General features: G+C 45.1%; 1 protein-coding gene across 18 annotated transcripts in view; it reads right to left on the minus strand.

Annotated features, from left to right (window-relative positions):
- Window positions 1-18,644, minus strand: part of CLK4 (CDC like kinase 4) — a 121,026-nt gene that overhangs the window by 24,574 nt on the left and 77,808 nt on the right. For 2 of the 18 annotated variants that reach the window (XM_033180225.1, XM_033180213.1), the window contains exon 1: window positions 1,815-1,974. The exons of 4 other annotated variants lie outside the window; for them this stretch is intronic. Coding sequence is in view for 2 of the 14 variants with exons in the window: in XM_033180211.1 (XP_033036102.1) it covers window positions 11,779-11,796 (18 nt within the window). In the remaining 12 variants the exon portion in view is untranslated. Of the gene's footprint in view, window positions 1-1,345; window positions 1,366-1,814; window positions 2,001-5,884; window positions 5,941-11,778; window positions 12,043-18,644 lie in introns of those variants that run through there. 12 more of the 18 variants (XM_033180228.1, XM_033180229.1, XR_004429917.1 and 9 more) reach the window with 11 other exon arrangements.

Raw genomic sequence — 18,644 nt, forward strand, 5'->3', positions numbered from 1 at the left:
GACATGAGTAACAGCACAAATTTACTTGAGGCAAAAGGCCAGAACACAAACTTTCTTCATTAGAGCTATCAAGAAAAATTTACGGTTGGGCGCAGTGGCGCCTCATCCCTTGCGCCCAGGAATTCGAGACTAGCCGGGGCAACAAGGCGAAAGCCTGCCTTTACAAAAAATACAAAAAATGAACCGCACATAGTGACTTGAGCCTGTAGTCTCAGCTACTGGGGAGAATCACTGAAGCCCAAGGAAGTCAAGGCTTCAGTGAGCCATGATCACGCCATTGCATTCCAGTATGGACGACAGTGAGACCCTGTCTCAAAAAAAAAAAAAAAAAAATATATATATATATATATAAATTTCAAGTGCAATTCTTCTGAACCGTTCCGTCAAATACCAAAGTTGTATTTTAAGCACATCAGGAACTCAACTTGGTTAAGTATTTTTAAATCCTAGCAAGCAAAATCACATCTGATGACCGAGCGTTATTATTATCAACCTCCATTATTATGAAGTTTTTTCAAGACTTCTGTGTCTGCCTCAGTTTTGTTTTTTCCTCTTCTACTGTAAGTCTGCCACAACCAGCTAGCCTCCAGCAAAACAGAATTCTCAAATTATCAGTTAATATGCAAACATTAAAATAAGAACGAGCTCCCTTGTGAGAGTACAAAATTTTTCTCAAGTTCACTACTTCAAATTTAATTCAGCTGTTAGTCCCAGCCTCTGACCTCCCTCACTCGCCCTGCAATGTTCAAAAACATTTTATCTGGAGGCACAAAGATCACCCCACCCAGGTTCTATGTGGTAAGGTTCCTTCGCATACACAAAAAAGAAGTTATCTAGAATCATGACACTGCCTCTAATTAATAAAGGATCCTGCGTGCTAGAATAACCAGGTATCTTTCAAAAAATAATGACACAACGCATCTCATATGTAGATCCATCGCCACCGCCCTTAAGATCCTGTAGTTCTTGACAACTTAACGCTATGTACATGGCTTAAAAACATCGAAATAGGTTATAAGTTTAGGATTGGAGGGCTCCAAGAGGACTGCATTTAATGGGTTACAAGCCAGTAGGGGTGTGTAAAAAGCACAATCGCACAGGACAGCTATGAAGCAAGACAAAGTGGCTGCCAAGTTCAGCTTGCGGGGCGGTTTCCTAAGGATCGTATAAGCATATCCGGGCTATTTAGGCAACCAGGGATAATAAGACGCAAAACTACCAGAAATGCAGGTTCGCTGCAACAATGTGCTCAGTATAGTACAGAGGACTGGCCTCCGCAAATTTCCACCTCTCACAAGCACCTACTGCCCTCAACCACCTGGATTTGCACGGACGCGGTACCCACCTCCCGGCTCCTGGGAACCCGGCCAGTGCCTTTGGTGCACTCAAGACAGGGGCAAATGCTTGACTCTAGAAAACCCCCCAAACGCTACAAACGGCCCAGGCCAGGAATCCAGGGAAAGACCTGATCTCCCACAACACGAATGCCGGAGACGGCTCTCGAAAAGTCTCCCGACAGGTCCTCGCGCCCGCCGGCTGGAAGAGGTCCCGACAGGGTTAACCAAGAGCCGCGCTTGCCAGCCAGCAGGGCACGGCGAGCCCAGGGCCTTCGGAGCCGCGACGCGAGCGGCCAGGGCCCTCAGAGAACCCAGGCAACTTTCGGTGCTTCCGGCGTGCACCAGCCGAGCAGCGCCCCGCAGAACTCCTCAGCTCCACAAGCCCAGGCCCCTAACGCGGTCGTTTCTCCGATACCCGGCTCGGAGACCTAAAGACCGACAGCCGCCTGGCCCAGCACACACCACCGGCAACCCTACCTCCGCAAAAGCAAATGGCCCTTCGGGCGAGAAATGTCGCCAAACTGCCGTCTTCCTTCCTCGGCCGCTGCGACAAACACCCCACAAAATGGCGGCAGCGCCGTCGCCCTACAATCCCCCGGGTCGCCTCTAGCGCCACCTACGCCCCGCGAACGCGCCTGCGTGACAGAGCCTTGCGCGCTCCCGCCGCTCCACGTAAGGGCGGGACTCCACGTGACGTAAGAGCGGGACCCGAGCCTCCACACTGCGGCTGCGCGGCCTAGGCATTTTCCTCGGCCCCCCCCGCCCCCCGCCCCCCTCCGACTCCGTCCCGAGGCCTCGGGGCGGGGAGAGTGTTTAAGGTCTCGACTGGCTTGGGTGGAACCGGGAAGGAACGCCCGTGTCCCGCCCTAAGTGTGTAACGCGTGTCTGCCCTTCGAGGTGGAGTTATGCTGAGTGCGGCACCTCTCAGCAGAGCTGGCTGGTGCCCAGTTCCTGCTCTCCCAGCGGAGGGCGCCGCGCCATCCCGCTTTGCCTGCCCCCTCCCCTGGGACCTGGACTCCGGAAGCAGCCGGCACGCGACCACGGCCCCGAAACCGTCCAAGGCGGGGCCTGGCTGGTGCCTGGGCTGTTCCGCGGACTGGGTGCTTGTAGTCCTGACCACTTGGCGCTTCCAGTCTAAGGTGGATTCGGATAAAGAGGCTGTCCCAGAAAACAAGCTCAAGGGGTGCCTATCTTTTCAAGGCACGTGCTCCTATTCAGAACACAACAAAAGCCAGGAGGTTTCAATGGAGACTCCTGACAAGGTTTTCCTGTCAGGATCCCTACCTCCTGAGCAGAGAAGGTAGCTGGAAGTTTCCCTAACGAAGTTTTCCCCATTTTTTTTTTTTTTGTCCCTGCGGGCTGATGTTATTCAACCAAGGCAGAAAAATGTCTCTGAGCTAATGAGGGTCCGGTAAGGGGGCTTGCTGACCTTAAATAAGGTATTCTGCAGTTGAGAGCCCCCAGGCAGTTCCCCCGTGTAAGTACGTAGCATGAGAAATCTGAGAGTCAAAGTCGGAGCCCTATGGGAAACATTTAATGGCCAGAGGAAAAGGGGCTTGAGAAGGAATGATCAGGAGAGGAAGAGAACCAAGAATAGGCTGTCAAAGCAAGGGAGGGCTTAAGTAAGGGAAGGGGTTTAGGTAAGGTTAGACTGCAGATCGTCGGGGGGACGGCGGGCGGGGTGGGGCAGTGGTTCTGTATTCTGACGGGGATTCGCCGGATAAAAGGGAAAGCCAGAAATCAAAATTGGGAGGGTAGGGTTGAACTCTTGTGGGTGTTAGCCCAATAGCATGTGGGAGACGTGTTATCCTGTTAGGTAAAAGGAGGGAACAGAAATACCTTTAGTGATCTAACATTATAGAAACTTATGCCGGCCGGGCGCGGTGGCTCAAGCCTGTAATCCCAGCACTTTGGGAGGCCGAGACGGGCGGATCACGAGGTCAGGAGATCGAGACCATCCTGGCTAACACGGTGAAACCCCGTCTCTACTAAAAAATACAAAAACTAGCCGGGCGAGGTGGCGGCGCCTGTAGTCCCAGCTACTCGGGAGGCTGAGGCAGGAGAATGACGTAAACCCGGAGGCGGAGCTTGCAGTGAGCTGAGATCCAGCCACTGCACTCCAGCCCGGGCTAGAGTGAGACTCCGTCTCAAAAAAAAAAAAAAAAAAAAAAAAAAAAAAAAAAAAAAAAAAAAAAAAAAGAAACTTATGCCATCTGGTTTGGGTAAGTAGGGTAAATTTAGATAAATCTCGGAGACTGTACAGCATTTCAGAAAGTAAGTTGACATGACGAGTTGAATTTTCATGGAGATTGCACTCCAAGAAGTGAAGTTGAAAAGAAACTTGAAAAATTGGAAGGGTAAACTCTTTATGCTACAGAATGAAACAAATGATATTATTTTCGTCTAGAATAGCCACCATTTTTGCATCTACAAATTTAAATCTTACTCATCCTTGAAGGGCCATTTCTTTAAGGTGCTGTCTCTGACATCAGTTCCCACCCATTTTCCTGCCCCTGACCACTCCAGTGAGATGTGAAGTCCTCAAATAGTGGAGTATCTGGAGCCACCTGGTATGCTAACAGATTTTGCCCAAAGAGTGAAATGTATTGGTTCTACAATTGATTACATATCCTGTCTCCAGGGAATCTATTAGATAGAATGTTGAGCTGACTGGTCTGGGCGATAGTACAAGGTAGAGTGGGGCTCAAATTGCAGCATATGGGAATGTAAATTCAAGCTGGCACCAAAGAATGTTCTCTTGTTTCATGGAGTATGAGAGATCCTGCCTCATAAGGTTATAAGACAGTGTGGTCAGGAGAGCCCACAATTCTGCTCAAAAAAGCAACACTATGTTAAAAAGCAGCCACCTTGAAATGCCACCTATAGAGGCCTTTATAGATGTCACACACACTGTTACCCAATAGTAGAGTCTGCTTTGTAATTACATTCATCTCACTTTAGTGTTTTAATTTGTATGCCACCAGAAGGTCTAATGTTTAAAAGTGTGTGGTGATCAGAAGGAAGCTGAGAATGACTAGCACTTCTATGCTGTGTGATGTAGCACTATGGTGCCCCTAGTCACTCTCTGTGGCTTTCTGCTTGATTTGGAGACAAGGACCTGATTTATATTGTCTTTGGCATCTCAGGCCTAGAACCCAGTAAATCTTTCCAGGTCATTTACTTAAGCTGCTTTGGGCTATTTTGCTCAGTTGGTTTAAGGTCAAAGTGAATAAGTTAAAGGTAGACATTTCATCCCAGGATCACTGCACCAGTTAGCTTACCACCCTTACATGGCAGCCTCAACCCTTCCTATTAAGTCAGTTACCTGCAAGACTTAATGAAAAGGTTTATCTAAATTTCTGAGAATCTACTACCAATACCAGAAACACTGCCTAATCCAGTGGTTTCATCTCTACACAAGAACAAGTATGTCCAAAAAAACCTTAGGTTAACTCATGTGTCAAAAGCAACTAGTCAAAGGCTGGGCACGGTGGCTCACGCCTGTAATCTCAGCTTGGAGGCAGAGGTGGGTGGATCATTTGCGCCCAGGAGTTCAAGATCAGCCTGGCCAACATGGTGAAACCCCATCTCTACAAAAAATACAGAAAAAAATTGGCTGGACACGGCGGTGCATGCGTGTAGTCCCAGCTACTTGGGAGGCTGAGGTGGGAGGATGGTTTGAGCCCAGGAGGCAGAGGTTGCAGTGAGCCAAGATTGTGCAACTGCACTCCAGCCTGGGTGACAGAGCTAGACCCTGTCTCAAAAGCAAAAACAAAAACAACTAGTTTAAGACATTTTTTGGCCGGGCGCTATGGCTCACGCCTGTAATCCCAACACTTTGGGAGGCCAAGGCAGGCGGATCACGAGGTCAGGAGTTCAAGACCAGTCTGGCCAATACGGTGAAACCCCGTCTCTACTAAAAATACAAAAATTAGCTGGGCGTGGTGGCGTGCACCTGTGCTCCCAGCTACTCGGGAGGCTGAGGCAGAAGAATCACTTGAACCCAGGAGGCGGGGCTGCAGTGAGCCGAGAGCGCACCACTGCACTCCAGTCTGGACGACAGAGTGAGACTCCGTCTCAAAAAAAAAAAAAAAAAGAAATTTTTAGCTTCGAAGGGCAACCAGAGGAATATTCTCATCACACATTCCAGGATATGTATACTACATACTTACCTTCAGACATCAAAAACACTCATATATGAAAGCCAAGTTCTAGAGTAAAAGTCTAAATTATTGTGTAAATTAAACAAAAGCTTATTATAGAGTAACCTTTACAAAGGTACTCTGTTATTAGCTGCTTGTTATTGATATTTACTAATTAGACTTGCTTTTAGCTATCAAATACTCATTCTATGCTAACCACTTTATATACATGATCTCATTTAATCATCTGAATCCTATAAAGTGATCATTGGTTATTTGCCCTAGGTCAGTTATCAAGTCCCAGAATCAGGAGTCAAACCCAGACCTTGCTTGCTCCAAAGCTCTTGTGTTTAATCTGTTCTACTGACTGCTTCAACTTACACAACAAAGTACATAGCAACTTACTTCACTTAGTCATTAGAGCAAACATCTGAGTCCATCTTTCATCAAGATCAAAGGTTTGTCTTAAAAAACCACTTTCCAAGGTAACATATCATCGAAGGCTTTTCACGATGACACAATGAGTCAGTTTATCTCCAGCACATCAAGGTCACTAAAGGTCTCAGTGCCTGATTTGCTATTTAACACCGAGTCACAAAGGGTCTCCCAGGCATCCCACACTGTCCCAGATGAGTAACATCCCAGGTGTCTCCAGTGTTTCCTGATATTATAAAGCAAGATTTAGTGGCACCAAGCGGTGCTAGAAGCATTCGTTGGTTCACAACACACTATGCAGTGTACATGTGAGGTGGGCAGCGGAAGGGTCTGGTGGGGAGGGATTTAGCTCAGAGGTTCTGTAGGGGAATATGATAGGCTGGACTTTTCAGCCTCCTTGTCAGTTTCTGCTACCACCAATGAAAGGGTCTCAGAGCTGAGTCACAGCTGAATGTGCCTTTGGATATACCTGCCATATGGACTGCAGTAACTTTCAGGACTTCTCATGCTATTGGTTCTGGAAACTGTAGCATATCAACAGTTTACCATATGTCCTGCCATTTCATGTCCAAACGCCCTTGAAAGAGGAAGTAACAATTTAAGCAGACTCAGTAATGGATTCTTACCTGCAGTGGATTAGCCATGTCATCCCTCTCCACTGATACAGAAAATCAGGAATTGAACTGAGATTTTTTTTTTTTTGTCAACTTCAATTATTGGCTTGATATGGAGTCCCTGGGTTTCAGAGCAGTCTCTACAATGTCTTATTGATTTCCGAATGTCTATCACTCATTACCCTATAGGTCATTGTACCCCAACACTGATCTGATTCAAATCACATTAAAAAAAATTTCCCAGATGTGTTTTCTGTAATGAATCTACTTAGTGATTTTCCCTCCAGCATTGAAAACTTATTGTGAAGGTATCCTGGTTGACTATGTTATCATTGTAGATCAGACATCAGACTAAAGACTGTGATTATCTTAGACAATCTATAGGTCTGTGTTGGACCAGCCTGTATATACAGAGACATTCACAAGAGCTAAATGACCTCTGTAGAGGCCATTTCTCATCCAGGTTAGTAAATTAGGGCTTCTCAGCCCTCACTACCAATATCCTCAACTATCAACCATCCAATGAAACATTAAAAAGAAAGTATATTTACCTAAATCCTAAATATTTAAGGAACATTGTAGAATCCTACATAAAAGTATGAAAATATGTAACATATATTTGTCTCTAAATCTTCTAGGGTTACTCTTTATTTTAATCTATAAATATCAATGTCCTAGTTCATGTAATTATAGGAAGTACAGCATCCTTCAGAGTATTCTGATGACTTCTGGAGAGGCTGTTAACTTTTCTGGTAGCCCCTGACACGTCTTACTCTGATTTCTGTTCTGGCTCCGTCTCTCAGTTCCCCTATACTGTCTCATCTGCAATTGCTGTCCTTACTTCACAAAGTTTTGTGCCAACTATGGACACAGATCCTTTGTCCTTTATTTCCCAAAGCCCATTAATACATAGCTTTAATGAGGAATAGGCTTAAAACTTTGAGGATGCAGGACCGGGTGCAGTGGCTCATGCCTATAATCCCAGCACTCTGGGAGGCCGAGGCGGGTGAATCACAAGGTCAGGAGATCGAGACCATCCTGGCTAACATGGTAAAACCCCACCTCTACTAAAAAACACACAAAAATAAGCGGGGCTTGGGAGCGGGCGCCTGTGGTCCCAGCTACTCGGGGGGCTGAGGCAGGAGAATGGCATGAACCCGGGAGGTGGAGCTTGCAGTGAGCCAAGATCACACCACGGCATTCCAACCTGGGCAACAGAGTAAGACTCTGTCTCAAAAAAAAAAAAAAAGTTGAGGCTGCAGGAGTCCCCCTGCATTAGTCCGTTTTCACACTGCTATAAAGAACTTCATGGCAACTGGGTAATTTATAAAGGAGAGGGGTTTAATTGACTCACAGTTTCACATGGCTGGGAAGGCCTCAGGAAGCTTATAATCATGGCAGAAGGGGAAGCAGGCACCTTCCTCACAAGGCAACAGGGGAATGAAGTGTGTGTGAAAGAGGAATTGTCAAATACTTATAAAAGCGTCAGATCTCATGAGAACTCACTGGCTATCAGGAGAACAGCATGGGGGAACCACCTCCATGATCTAATCACCTCCCACCAGGTCCCTCTCTCAACACGTGGGGATTAGGGGGATTACAATTTAAGATGAGATTTGGGTGAGGACACAGAGCTAACTATGTCATCCCATTTATCCTCGGTTTCACTTCACATGGTTTTAGTTACCTGCAGTCAACTGCAGTCAGAAAATATTAAATGGACAATTCCAGAAATAAAACCTCATCTGTTTTAAATTGCCCGCTGTCGGGAGTAGTTTCATGAAATCTTGCATGGCCTGGCTCCCTCCTCCCCAGGTGGTGAATCCTCCCTTTGTCCAGTGTATCCATGCCGTATCCCCTACCTGACAGTCACGTAGTAGCCATCTGGGTTGTCAGATCCACTGGGACAATATCACAGTGCTTGTGTTCAAGTAACCCTTACTGATAATAATTCTTGCCCCAATGCATGACAGCAGTGATGCTGGCCATTTGGGTATGCCAAAGAGAAGCTGCAAAGCGCTTCCTTAAAGTGGAAAGGTGAAAGTTCTCAACTTAAGGAAAGAAAGTAAAATCATATCCTGAGATTGCTAAGATCTACAACGAGAGCAAGTCTTCTATTTGTAAAATTGTGAAGAAAAAATAAATTCATGCTAGTTTTGCTGTCATACCTCAAACTGCATAAGTTACAGCCACAGTGCCCCATGAGTGCTTAGTGAAGATGGAAAAGGGATTACGTTTGTGGGTGGGAGACATGAACAGAAACGTATTCCAATCGATGCCAACTGAGTTCAGTACTGTCTGTGGTTTCAGGCACCCACTGGGGGTCTTGGAACGTATCACTGAGGATAAAAGGGGACTGAGATACTGGAGGGTGGGTACAGCACAGAAGTGAAAACAGCTTAAAATTTAGCATCAGAACTAACAATTCTGAAGGTGCCAAATCATTCCCCATTAAGTAGGGTCATTTCTTACTGGCCTTTCTCTCCTTAGGTCCCAACCAACCAAGTTCCTTTGAATCATTCTCAAATTTTCTTTCAAGAACTCTCTCCTTTTGGGTGGGCGTGGTGGCTCACACCTGTAATTCCAGCACTTTGGGAGGCTGAGACAGGCAGATTGCTTGAGGCCAGGAGTTCGAGACCAGCCTGGCCAACATAGAAAAACCCTGTCTTTACTAAAATTAGAAAAATTAGCCAGACATGGTGGTACACACCTGTAATCACAGCTACATCAGGAGGCTGAGGCACAAGAATTGCTTGAACCCAGGAGGCAGAGGTTGCAGTGAACCGAGATGGCACCACTGCACTCCAGCTGACCGACAGACTCCCTCCTTCCTTCCTTCTTTCCTTCTGTATTTATTGGGCACTTACGTATGCCACATACTGTTCTTGATGCTAAAGATACAAAAGTATATAAGACAAAGTGCCTATCCCCATGGAGGTTAGGTTGCAGTGGAAGAGAGAAAAAAATGGAAATAAATAAAATACTTCAACATTTTACATGTGCTATGAAAGAAACAAACCAGGGACTGAAGGAGGGCTTGTTTTAGGGGGGCTGGTCAGAAAAGGTCTCTTGGCAGCTGTAACATTTTAGTTGAAGCTAAAGGAAAAGGGGAAGCCGGACATGTGAAGGAGGGGATAAAACCTCCTGCAAGTCTCACTGAACTCCATGAGGAAATTGTGAGGGTGCTCGAGGAAGTTTTGTTTGTCATAGGAAGAAAAACTTGGAAACAGTGTAGAGATCCATCATTAGGGGAATGAGTAAGTAGAAAATATACATGAATACTACATATCAGTTAAAAGCTATGAACTAGATTTGTGTACAGCACTATGAACAGACCTAAAAAACTTAATGTTGAGAGGAGAAAAAAACTCGCGATTTACAAAACCATTTATGCAGATATTTAAAAACCCACAACTACCCTACATATTTTCATGGCCACGTGAACATCTGAATAAGTGACTTGAGGAAAGATTGGAAGGACAATATATGAAACACACTGGAGATGTGCTTCTCAGAGGTCTGAACTTGGCATAGGAGACCACTGAGGCTCGGCATCCCGTTTCCTCTGCAGCTTTGCCACCTGACAAATCCTTGGTCTGATTTTCAACACGATGTTCCCTATGGCTGCAGCAGGCCTTCTGCCTCTACAGTGTGCTTTAACTTACAATTGACTGACTTGAGCTTGTCATTTTCCTTCTTCAAAGTTTTTTGTTTTTTTGTTTGTTGTTGTTGTTGTTGTTGTTGTTTGAGACAGAGTTTCACACTGTCACCCACGCTGGAGTGCAGTGGCATGATCTCAGCTCACTGCAACCTCCACCTCCTGGGTTCAAGCGATTCTCTTGCCTCAGCCTCCTGAGTATCTGGGACTACAGGCATGCACCACCATGCCCAGCTAATTTTTTTGCATTTTTAGTAGAGACAGAGTTTCACCATATTGGTCAGGCTGGTCTCGAACTCCTGACTTCAAATGATCCACCCACCATGGCTTCTCAAAGTGTTGAGATTACAGGCGTGAGCCTGGCCTCAAAGTTTTAAACATAATCAAAGGCAGACAACTCTTACACAATGCTTATAATTGCCATTGCCCCCATGCTATTCAAGTGCCTCCAGCTACTGCATCAGCCAGTGTTTCACCTCCACCTGAAAGTCATTCCAGTTCCCCACCAGTGAGGGTTTTTCTAGATCCAAGAGCTGCCTTCTTTTTCCTATTTTACCACCTTGTCTCCCTTAGAAGTAATGATGAGGGTCATCCTTGCCTTATCACTATTTGCGAAGGGAATGCTTCTAATACCTACAGGTCACGTTTGGCAGGCTTCCAAATTAACCTGCCTGGGGAGGTCTTGTGGTTCCTGATGACCTTCTGTCCTGAGCAAAGAATCTTCTTGTGAGTTCCTCATATTGTTGACATGCTGATTAATGCATAACCCACTGATGCTAAACAAGACACTGATTTGTTTCTGAATCCTGAAGTTTTACTGACTGTTCTGCATGTAGAATATTGTAAACCGCATGTTGTCATCTGTAGCCAATGACTGTAACCTCTGTACTGTACCCTCCGGTGCAGAGGGTACGACTCCTCTGGGAAGGAGTCCCCTCTCTTCTCAACTTTCTTATAAAAGCCTTCCACCTTGTAGCACTCTCTGGAACGTGCCAGCCTTTTTGGTGTGTCTTCCCAGGTCAAGCCTCACATTTGGTTTCCAATACAACTTTGTCAAATCAGCCTTAGTTTTGGTCAACACTTTCAAGATGTTAGTTAAGTTTAATGTTATAACTTTTCTTCTCAATATGTTGTGGAAATATGTTCATCCCAATAAATATTTATACACAGTCAATCCTTATAATAATAATAATAATTATTATTATTTTTTGAGAGGGAGTCTCGCTCTTTCGCCCAGGCTGAAGTGCAGTGGTGCGATCTCAGCTCACTGCAAACTCCGCCTCCCGGGTTCACGCCATTCTCCTGCCGCAGTCTCCCGAGTAGCTGGGACTACAGGTACCCGCCACCACGCCCGGCTAATTTTTTGTATTTTTATTTGGTAGAGACAGGGTTTCACCGTGTTTGCCAGGATGGTCTCGATCTCCTGACCTCATGATCCGTCCGCCTCGGCCTCCCAAAGTGCTGGGATTACAGGCATGAGCCACCGTGCCCAGCAGTCAATCCTTATTATTAGTGGGGGGATTTTGTATTTACAAAGTTGCCTACTCACTAAAATTTATTTGCAACCCCAATCCAATACGTGAGTCACTTACATGGTCATTCACAGACATGAGCAGAGCAGCAAAAAAAAAAAATGTTGCTCAATGCAAAGATTCCCAGCCGAGTCCAAATGAGGCAACCTCTGCCATCCTGTTTCAGCTGCCACACGCAAAACCAGCGCCCTTTCCACGGTTTATTCAGTGCCACATTTTCCCCATGTTTGTGTTCACTGTTGATGCCTTGACTGTTTAAAGTGGTCCCAAGCACTGTGCTGAAGGGCTGACTCGTGTTCCCAAGTGCAGGAAGCTGTGATGTGCCTTACGGAAGAAATACATGTTAGATAAGCGCCATTCAAGCATGAGTTATAGTGCACTTGGCCAGGAGGTGAATATTAATGAATCAACCATGTATATTCAATAAGATGTCTTTCAGCAGAAACACAGACAAAAAAGGTCACATACTGAACAGCTGATGAAAGGGTCATGAGCAGAGGCTCACAGGAACTGTACCCCCTGTATCTCCCTGGAGGTAGTGGTTCAGTATGCACAGACTCGGGGTTCACAGGCACTCTGTCGAACCTAACTGATGCCACATAATGAGAATCAACTGCGTATATTAAGATTAAAAAAAGTTGCATGCCGGGCGCGGTGGCTCAAGCCTGTAATCCCAGCACTTTGGGAGGCTGAGACGGGCGGATCACGAGGTCAGGAGATCGAGACCATCCTGGCGAACACGGTGAAACCCCGTCTCTACTAAAAATACAAAAAAACTAGCCGGGCGAGGTGGCGGGCGCCTGTAGTCCCAGCTACTCGGGAGGCTGAGGCAGGAGAATGGCGTAAACCCGGGAGGCGGAGCTTGCAGTGAGCTGAGATCCGGCCACTGCACTCCAGTCCGGGCGACAGAGCGAGACTCCGCCTCAAAAAAAAAAAAAAAAAAAAAATGTTGCATGGGAAAATCCTTGTACTGAAAACAGTTCATGTTCTATCTGAAATAAATTCTAAGTATCTATATGCTCTCTCTTTAATTGTATTTCCCTGACGACTTGGCTCTCCTTGACAGTTCCTAGTTTTGCAGAATTTGCTTATAAAATTCCTTGCAGTTACAATCTACGTTCCATTTACATTGTTACATAGTTTCTACAGTGGTCATATCAACTGATTTCATTCTCCTTTTATTAACTCATTAATGAGAAAATACTCTCAACATTAATATTATGAGCTATATATGTATACACACATCTATAACTATATATACATATTGCATGTATATTGAACATGCGTTATCATAAAATTAATAACTGAAAATTGATCTTCCAGTTCGATCCAATGAAGCACATAATACCATCTTTCAAGGAATAACTTTCCATTCTTCAGTATTATATTACATCTCTTGATCAAAATCTATGTAAAAGAATAAAATTCTTCAAAACCCACTTCAAAAGACAGCAGTGGCAAGTGTCATAAAAATTATCCGTTACAATTCAGAATTTCTTTTTATTTTCTTTCCTTTTTTTTTTTTTTGGACGGAATCTCACTCTGTCGCCCAGGCTGGAGTGCAGTAGCATGGTTTCGGCTCATTGCAACCTCCACCTCCTGGGTTCAAGCAATTCTCCTGCCTTAGCCTCCCGAGTAGCTGGGATCACAGACATGCACCACTATGCCTGGCTAATTTTTGCATTTTTAGTAGAGACGGGATTTTGCCATGTTGGCAGGCTGGTCTCAAACCCCTGACCTGAGGCGATTTGCCCACGTCAGCCTCCCAAAGTACGGGATGACAGACGTGAGCTACCGCTCCCGGGCCAGAATTTCTTTTTATTTTCACAAGCAAGGTTGTCCCTTTTAAGAATCGCTTGACACTTAAAGGAATGACCTTTTCATCAGCTCTCTTTAACACAAGATTAAACGATTTGAGCTGGCTAGGCTTCCACCCATTGCCGAGGGAAACTGTGTGTGCGTTGAGGAATGTGTTCAAAGTTCAGTGAGTTAGCAAATCTGCCTCAGCTTTCACTACCTGCTTGTACAGGGTCTCGAGGTCGGTCAGACGCAAGTGTGAACTGGGGCCTGTCTTGTTCCCTAGATCTCCCTTTGAAGTGTCTTGTTGATTGCCCGCCTGCCCTAAGTGTTATCACAGCCTTAGGAGATTCTGTGCTCTGCTGGCCTTGGATTGCTACCAAATATTGTTTTCAACAAAACCAAGGGAATAGAGCTTTTCCTTGAAACTCCAAATCATGTCAGCGCCTTTGGGCACCAGTAAGGCAGCCAGTCCCACCAATATTGCACCATGGAGCCGGGGCGGGGGCAGGGGGAGTGAGAACGGGAGCAGTTCTAAGACGATGTGTCACACACTTTGTTGATCTTACCAAGGTTCAGTAGTTTCTCTTGAATAAATGCTTTTCAGCTTGTTGTACGCCTTTGGTTGGTTTCCAGAGTTCTGAAGTAATTCTTTTTAGTAATTGGCTATTTTTTAGTTGCTTCTTTTGGGAGAGAATGTGTCAAGGTCCTCTCTCTGTTCTTCTGGAAGTTCCCCATGGGTATAATTCAACATTTTCTGTTTTAATTTAATCTAATATATCAAAAATATCATTTAAACATGTAATTTATATCAATATTGTTATTATTATCCTTTTGTAGAGATGGAGCTTCGCAATTTTGCCCAGGCTGGTCTTGAACTCCTGGGCTCAGGTGAGCCATCTGCCTCTACCTCCCAAAGTGCTGGGATTACAGGCCTGAGTCACTGTGCCTGGCCTATAGCAGTATTATTAATGAAGTATTTTGTTTTCTTTTTTTTTCTTGTACCAAGGTTTTATAACTGATATATATTTTACACTTAGAGCTCATCTCAATTTGAACTAGTTACATTTTCAGTGCCTAATAGCCACATTGGCTAGTGGCTACAAGATTGGACACACAGTTTTAATTGTTGCTAGAGTAAAGAAATGCTGCTGGTTTTCAGATATTAATCTTATGTGTTGTCACCTTGCTAAATTCTCTTGTCATGTCTAATTTCCTGTCTTTAAATTATTTGGGGCTTTCTAGGTAAAAGATTGTATCATCTGCAAATAATAATGGGCTTGTTTCACCTCTTGGTCTTTACACATCTTATTTATTTTTCTTTTGTTACTGTGTGCTACCCTAAGGTGACCAGTACAGCTACAAATGGAAGCAGTGATAGTGGGCAACATTGTCTTGTCAGATCTTACAAGAAATATGGTTAACAATTTGCTGTTAAGAATGCTGTCCGTAACAGGTGTTGATAGCAACTTTTCATTAGATTGAGATGGTTCCTTTCCATATCAAATTCACACACACACATTCTTGGTGGGCATTTTATTTGCTTTTTATTCTTCTTTTGAGATGATTACATGGTTTTTATAGTAATATAAAATTACATTTAGAGTTTCTTTAACTTTAAGCTACTTTTTTCATTGGGGGAAAAACCTTTTATATATTATACTTTTCTGGGTCATTGTCGCAATTTTTTAAAGGCTTTTTGTGTCTATGTCCATGAATGAGATTGGCCCCCACTCTTTATTCTCCTGTAATTCATTATTCACCCAGAAGATGGAAAAGTCTTAGAAATACTGAACTCATTACTTCTCTATAGAAAGCTATCAAAAATTTCTAAGTTTATTTAAAACAAATTTAAAAGCATTATTCCGGCCAAAAAGGCCTTACAAAATCTAGTGTATCTTATGCTATTCTCCATTTACCTTCAGCCTTTTTCAGTGCTACTCAATGTTTTTCTGGATAGCTTATCTAGTTCATTAAGACAAGAAAGATAAATAAATGAATTGCAGAAAGCAAACAAACAAACCCGTCATTATTTGTGGATGCTATCATTGTATGTGTAGAAAATGGAAAATGTGTCTGTAATCCCAGCACTCTGGTAGGCCAAAGTGGGTGGATCACCTGAGGTCAGGAGTTCAAGACCAGCCTGGCCAATGTCGTGAAACCCCGTCTCTACTAAAAATACAAAACTTAGTTGGGCATGTTGGCGCATGCCTGTAATTCCAGCTACTCAGGAGGCGGAGACAGGAGAACTGCTTGAACCCGGGAGGCAGAGGTTACAGTGAGCCGAGATCTCACCACTGCACTCCAGCTTGGGCGACAGAGTGAGGCTCCGTCTCAAAAAAAAAAAAAAAAAAGGAAAGAAAATGCCAAATAAGGCCCAGCATGGTGGCTTACTCCTATAATCCCAGCACTTTGGGAGGCCGAGGAGGGCAGATCACTTAAGCTCAGGAATTTGAGATCAGCCTGAACAACATGGTGAAACAACATCGCTACAAAAAATACAAAAAAATTAGCCAGGCTTTGTGGTGCAGGCCTGTAGTCCCAGCTACTGAGGAGGCTGAGGTGCAAGAATCGCTTGAGCCCAGGAGGCAGAGGTTGCAGTGAGCCAAGACTGTGCCACTGCACTTTGGCCTGGGCAACAGAGCTAGACCCTATCTCAAAAAAAAAAAAAAAAGGAAAGAAAGAGAAAATGCACAACATAACCTGTAAATCATTAGCAAAGTTGATGGATATAAAATCAGTGTAAAAAAATCAAATACGTTTCTGTCAACAGTATATCTTAGCAAAGTTTTATCATTCCTACTATTTTACCTTATGGTAAAAATGATAAAACTTTGCTAAGATATCTTGAGGAAGACCTACATGAAGATACCAAATTCATTGGGTAAAAGACTCAGTATTAAAAATATGGCCCATTCTTTCCAAATTGATCCATTAGATCAATCACAAACAAAATCCCAATGGGGCTTTTTGTAGAAACTGAGAAGCTGATTCTAAAAAAAATATAATAAAACTATAAAGAGCCAACACTCACCAAGTGACTTGAAGAAGAATAAGGTGGGAGCACATGCTCTAACAGATATGACAGTAAATCTATAGTGACTAAGACAGCATGATGTTGGTGCAAGGATAGATAAGTAAACCAACAGAACAGAATAGAGAGCCCAGGAACGGATCTCCGTGCATTGGGTGCCTCTGGAAAAAGATTCTGGACTTTGATATACGTGGCAAGAAGTTTCATAAGGAGCATTCCCAGTAAGAGGACCTTGAGGTGAGCAGATGTGCTGCTTCAGCTGGTCCTGTCAGGAAATCTGTGTCTGAAGTCGCCTGTTGCTTCAGCTGGTCCTCTCAGGAAATCTGGGTCTGAAGTCACCCTTCACAGTTGTCCCAGTTGAGTTAGGAGGTCCCGATCTTTATATTCCAAAGGTGACCAGTCATTAGAGATAGGCTGACCCCAGGGAAGGCATGTAGCTTTGAGAAAGAAGCTTCCTTAGGTTGAGGGCAGTTTGTAGACGGTGACTCATCTGTAAGCCGGCAGCTGAGCAGTGAGTGTGCTGGTCCTGAAGTGGGATGTGGGTGGCACAGCACCATGTCCACTGCAGGCCACCCTTCCACTGCAGTAAGCCCATGCCGTCTGGAGCTACTCTTCCAGGTTTCTGGCTGGTCTCTTTTCCTGAAGAGGAGATAGGTTAATGGGATGAGGTTTGGCACCTTCTGCTGCAGCTGGTTTCCAGGCCACAGCTGGTACCCACTATCTCCCTCTACTTTCCAGCTTAGATTCTCTGCACCTGTGGCTAGCTCCTTTGCTGGTCTTGGCGGCTCATCTGGGAAGGTAACCCAGGCCCTCAACCCTGTGTGGTCTAAGCCTCTAGTCACCCTGTCCTTCTCAGGCCACGGTTTACTTACTTGTCCATTTACTGTTAAGACTGGGAAAGAGGCTGGGCACTGAGGCTCACGGTTGTAATCCCAGCACTTTGGGAGGCCAAGGCAGGCAGATCACGAGCTCAGGAGTTCAAGACAAGCCTGGCCAACATGGTGAAGCCCCATCTCTACTAAAGATACAAAAAAGTTAGCCAGGTGTGGTGGCGTGCACCTGTAATCCCAGCTATTTGGGAGGCTGAGGCAGAAGAATCGCTTGAATCTAGGAGGTGGAGGTTGCAGTGAGTTGAAATTGCCCCATTGCACTCCAGCCTGGGCGACAGGTCGAGACTCTGTCTCAAAGAAAAAAAAAAAAAAACTGGGAAAGAGGGTACCAAGATCACCTGAATTGGTCGCTCAGTGTCTCGCTTATCTTCGGTGTCCCCATGATGTAACAGCAGTCCGGCCTCCTCCTGATCATCAGGGCTAGTCACCTCCAGCAGGATTCTGACTCTTTTTCTTGCCTTCTAATCTCTTGGCACAAGGCACCCAAATAAATGGGCAACAGGTCAGCTGTAGCTTCAAGTTTAATGGGACTTTTTCTGTGTCTTTCTGCATCGTCCCTCTGAGACCTAAGCCTCTCGATCCGCAGAGTGTAGAATTGTGGGGAAACAAAGCACAGATTCTTCTCATGGTGTTTTTGCCCCATCACAGATCTCTCTAATACTGCAGGGTCTTCCAGACTTTACAGCCCAAGTGACAAGGCTGTGTACACCAAAGCTGACACCTGCTCTCTTGCCATTTCCCGCTCTGGGTCTCAATCCTGAGTAGCTTTTCCTGTGGTCATGGCTGGCCTTAGAGGATGGGCCCCACCCAGCTTCTCGGTGATGCTGGTGACCCTCTCGTCAGCACTTTCCTTATCTCCTTGGAGGATGGAGCCTCCTCTAGGCCCTCTCACAAGGCAGAGTCAGCTGATGAGTTTCCTGGCCTTGTAGAGCACATCCCCTCTAGCATATCTCCTTCTGGGTCTTATGTTGCCCTCATCTGCCATTTTCCACAGCACTTCCAGCATGTGCACTTCATGCAGGGTGAGTGGCACTTTCCCCAGGCTTCATCTCTAGCAGCACGTTAGCTTTGTCTCCCAGGGGCCTTGGCCAGGTGTTAGATCCTGTGTCACAGCAGAGTGCTCCCATATCAATAAACTCGCCCTCCCCAGGCTTCTGTTGCACAGCCCTTGATGAGCACCTTTGCGATCCAGCCATGTTTCCTCT

Source organism: Trachypithecus francoisi, unplaced genomic scaffold (genome assembly GCF_009764315.1).
Source record: "Trachypithecus francoisi isolate TF-2019V2 unplaced genomic scaffold, Tfra_2.0 Lachesis_group2, whole genome shotgun sequence".
Taxonomy (NCBI): domain Eukaryota; kingdom Metazoa; phylum Chordata; class Mammalia; order Primates; family Cercopithecidae; genus Trachypithecus; species Trachypithecus francoisi.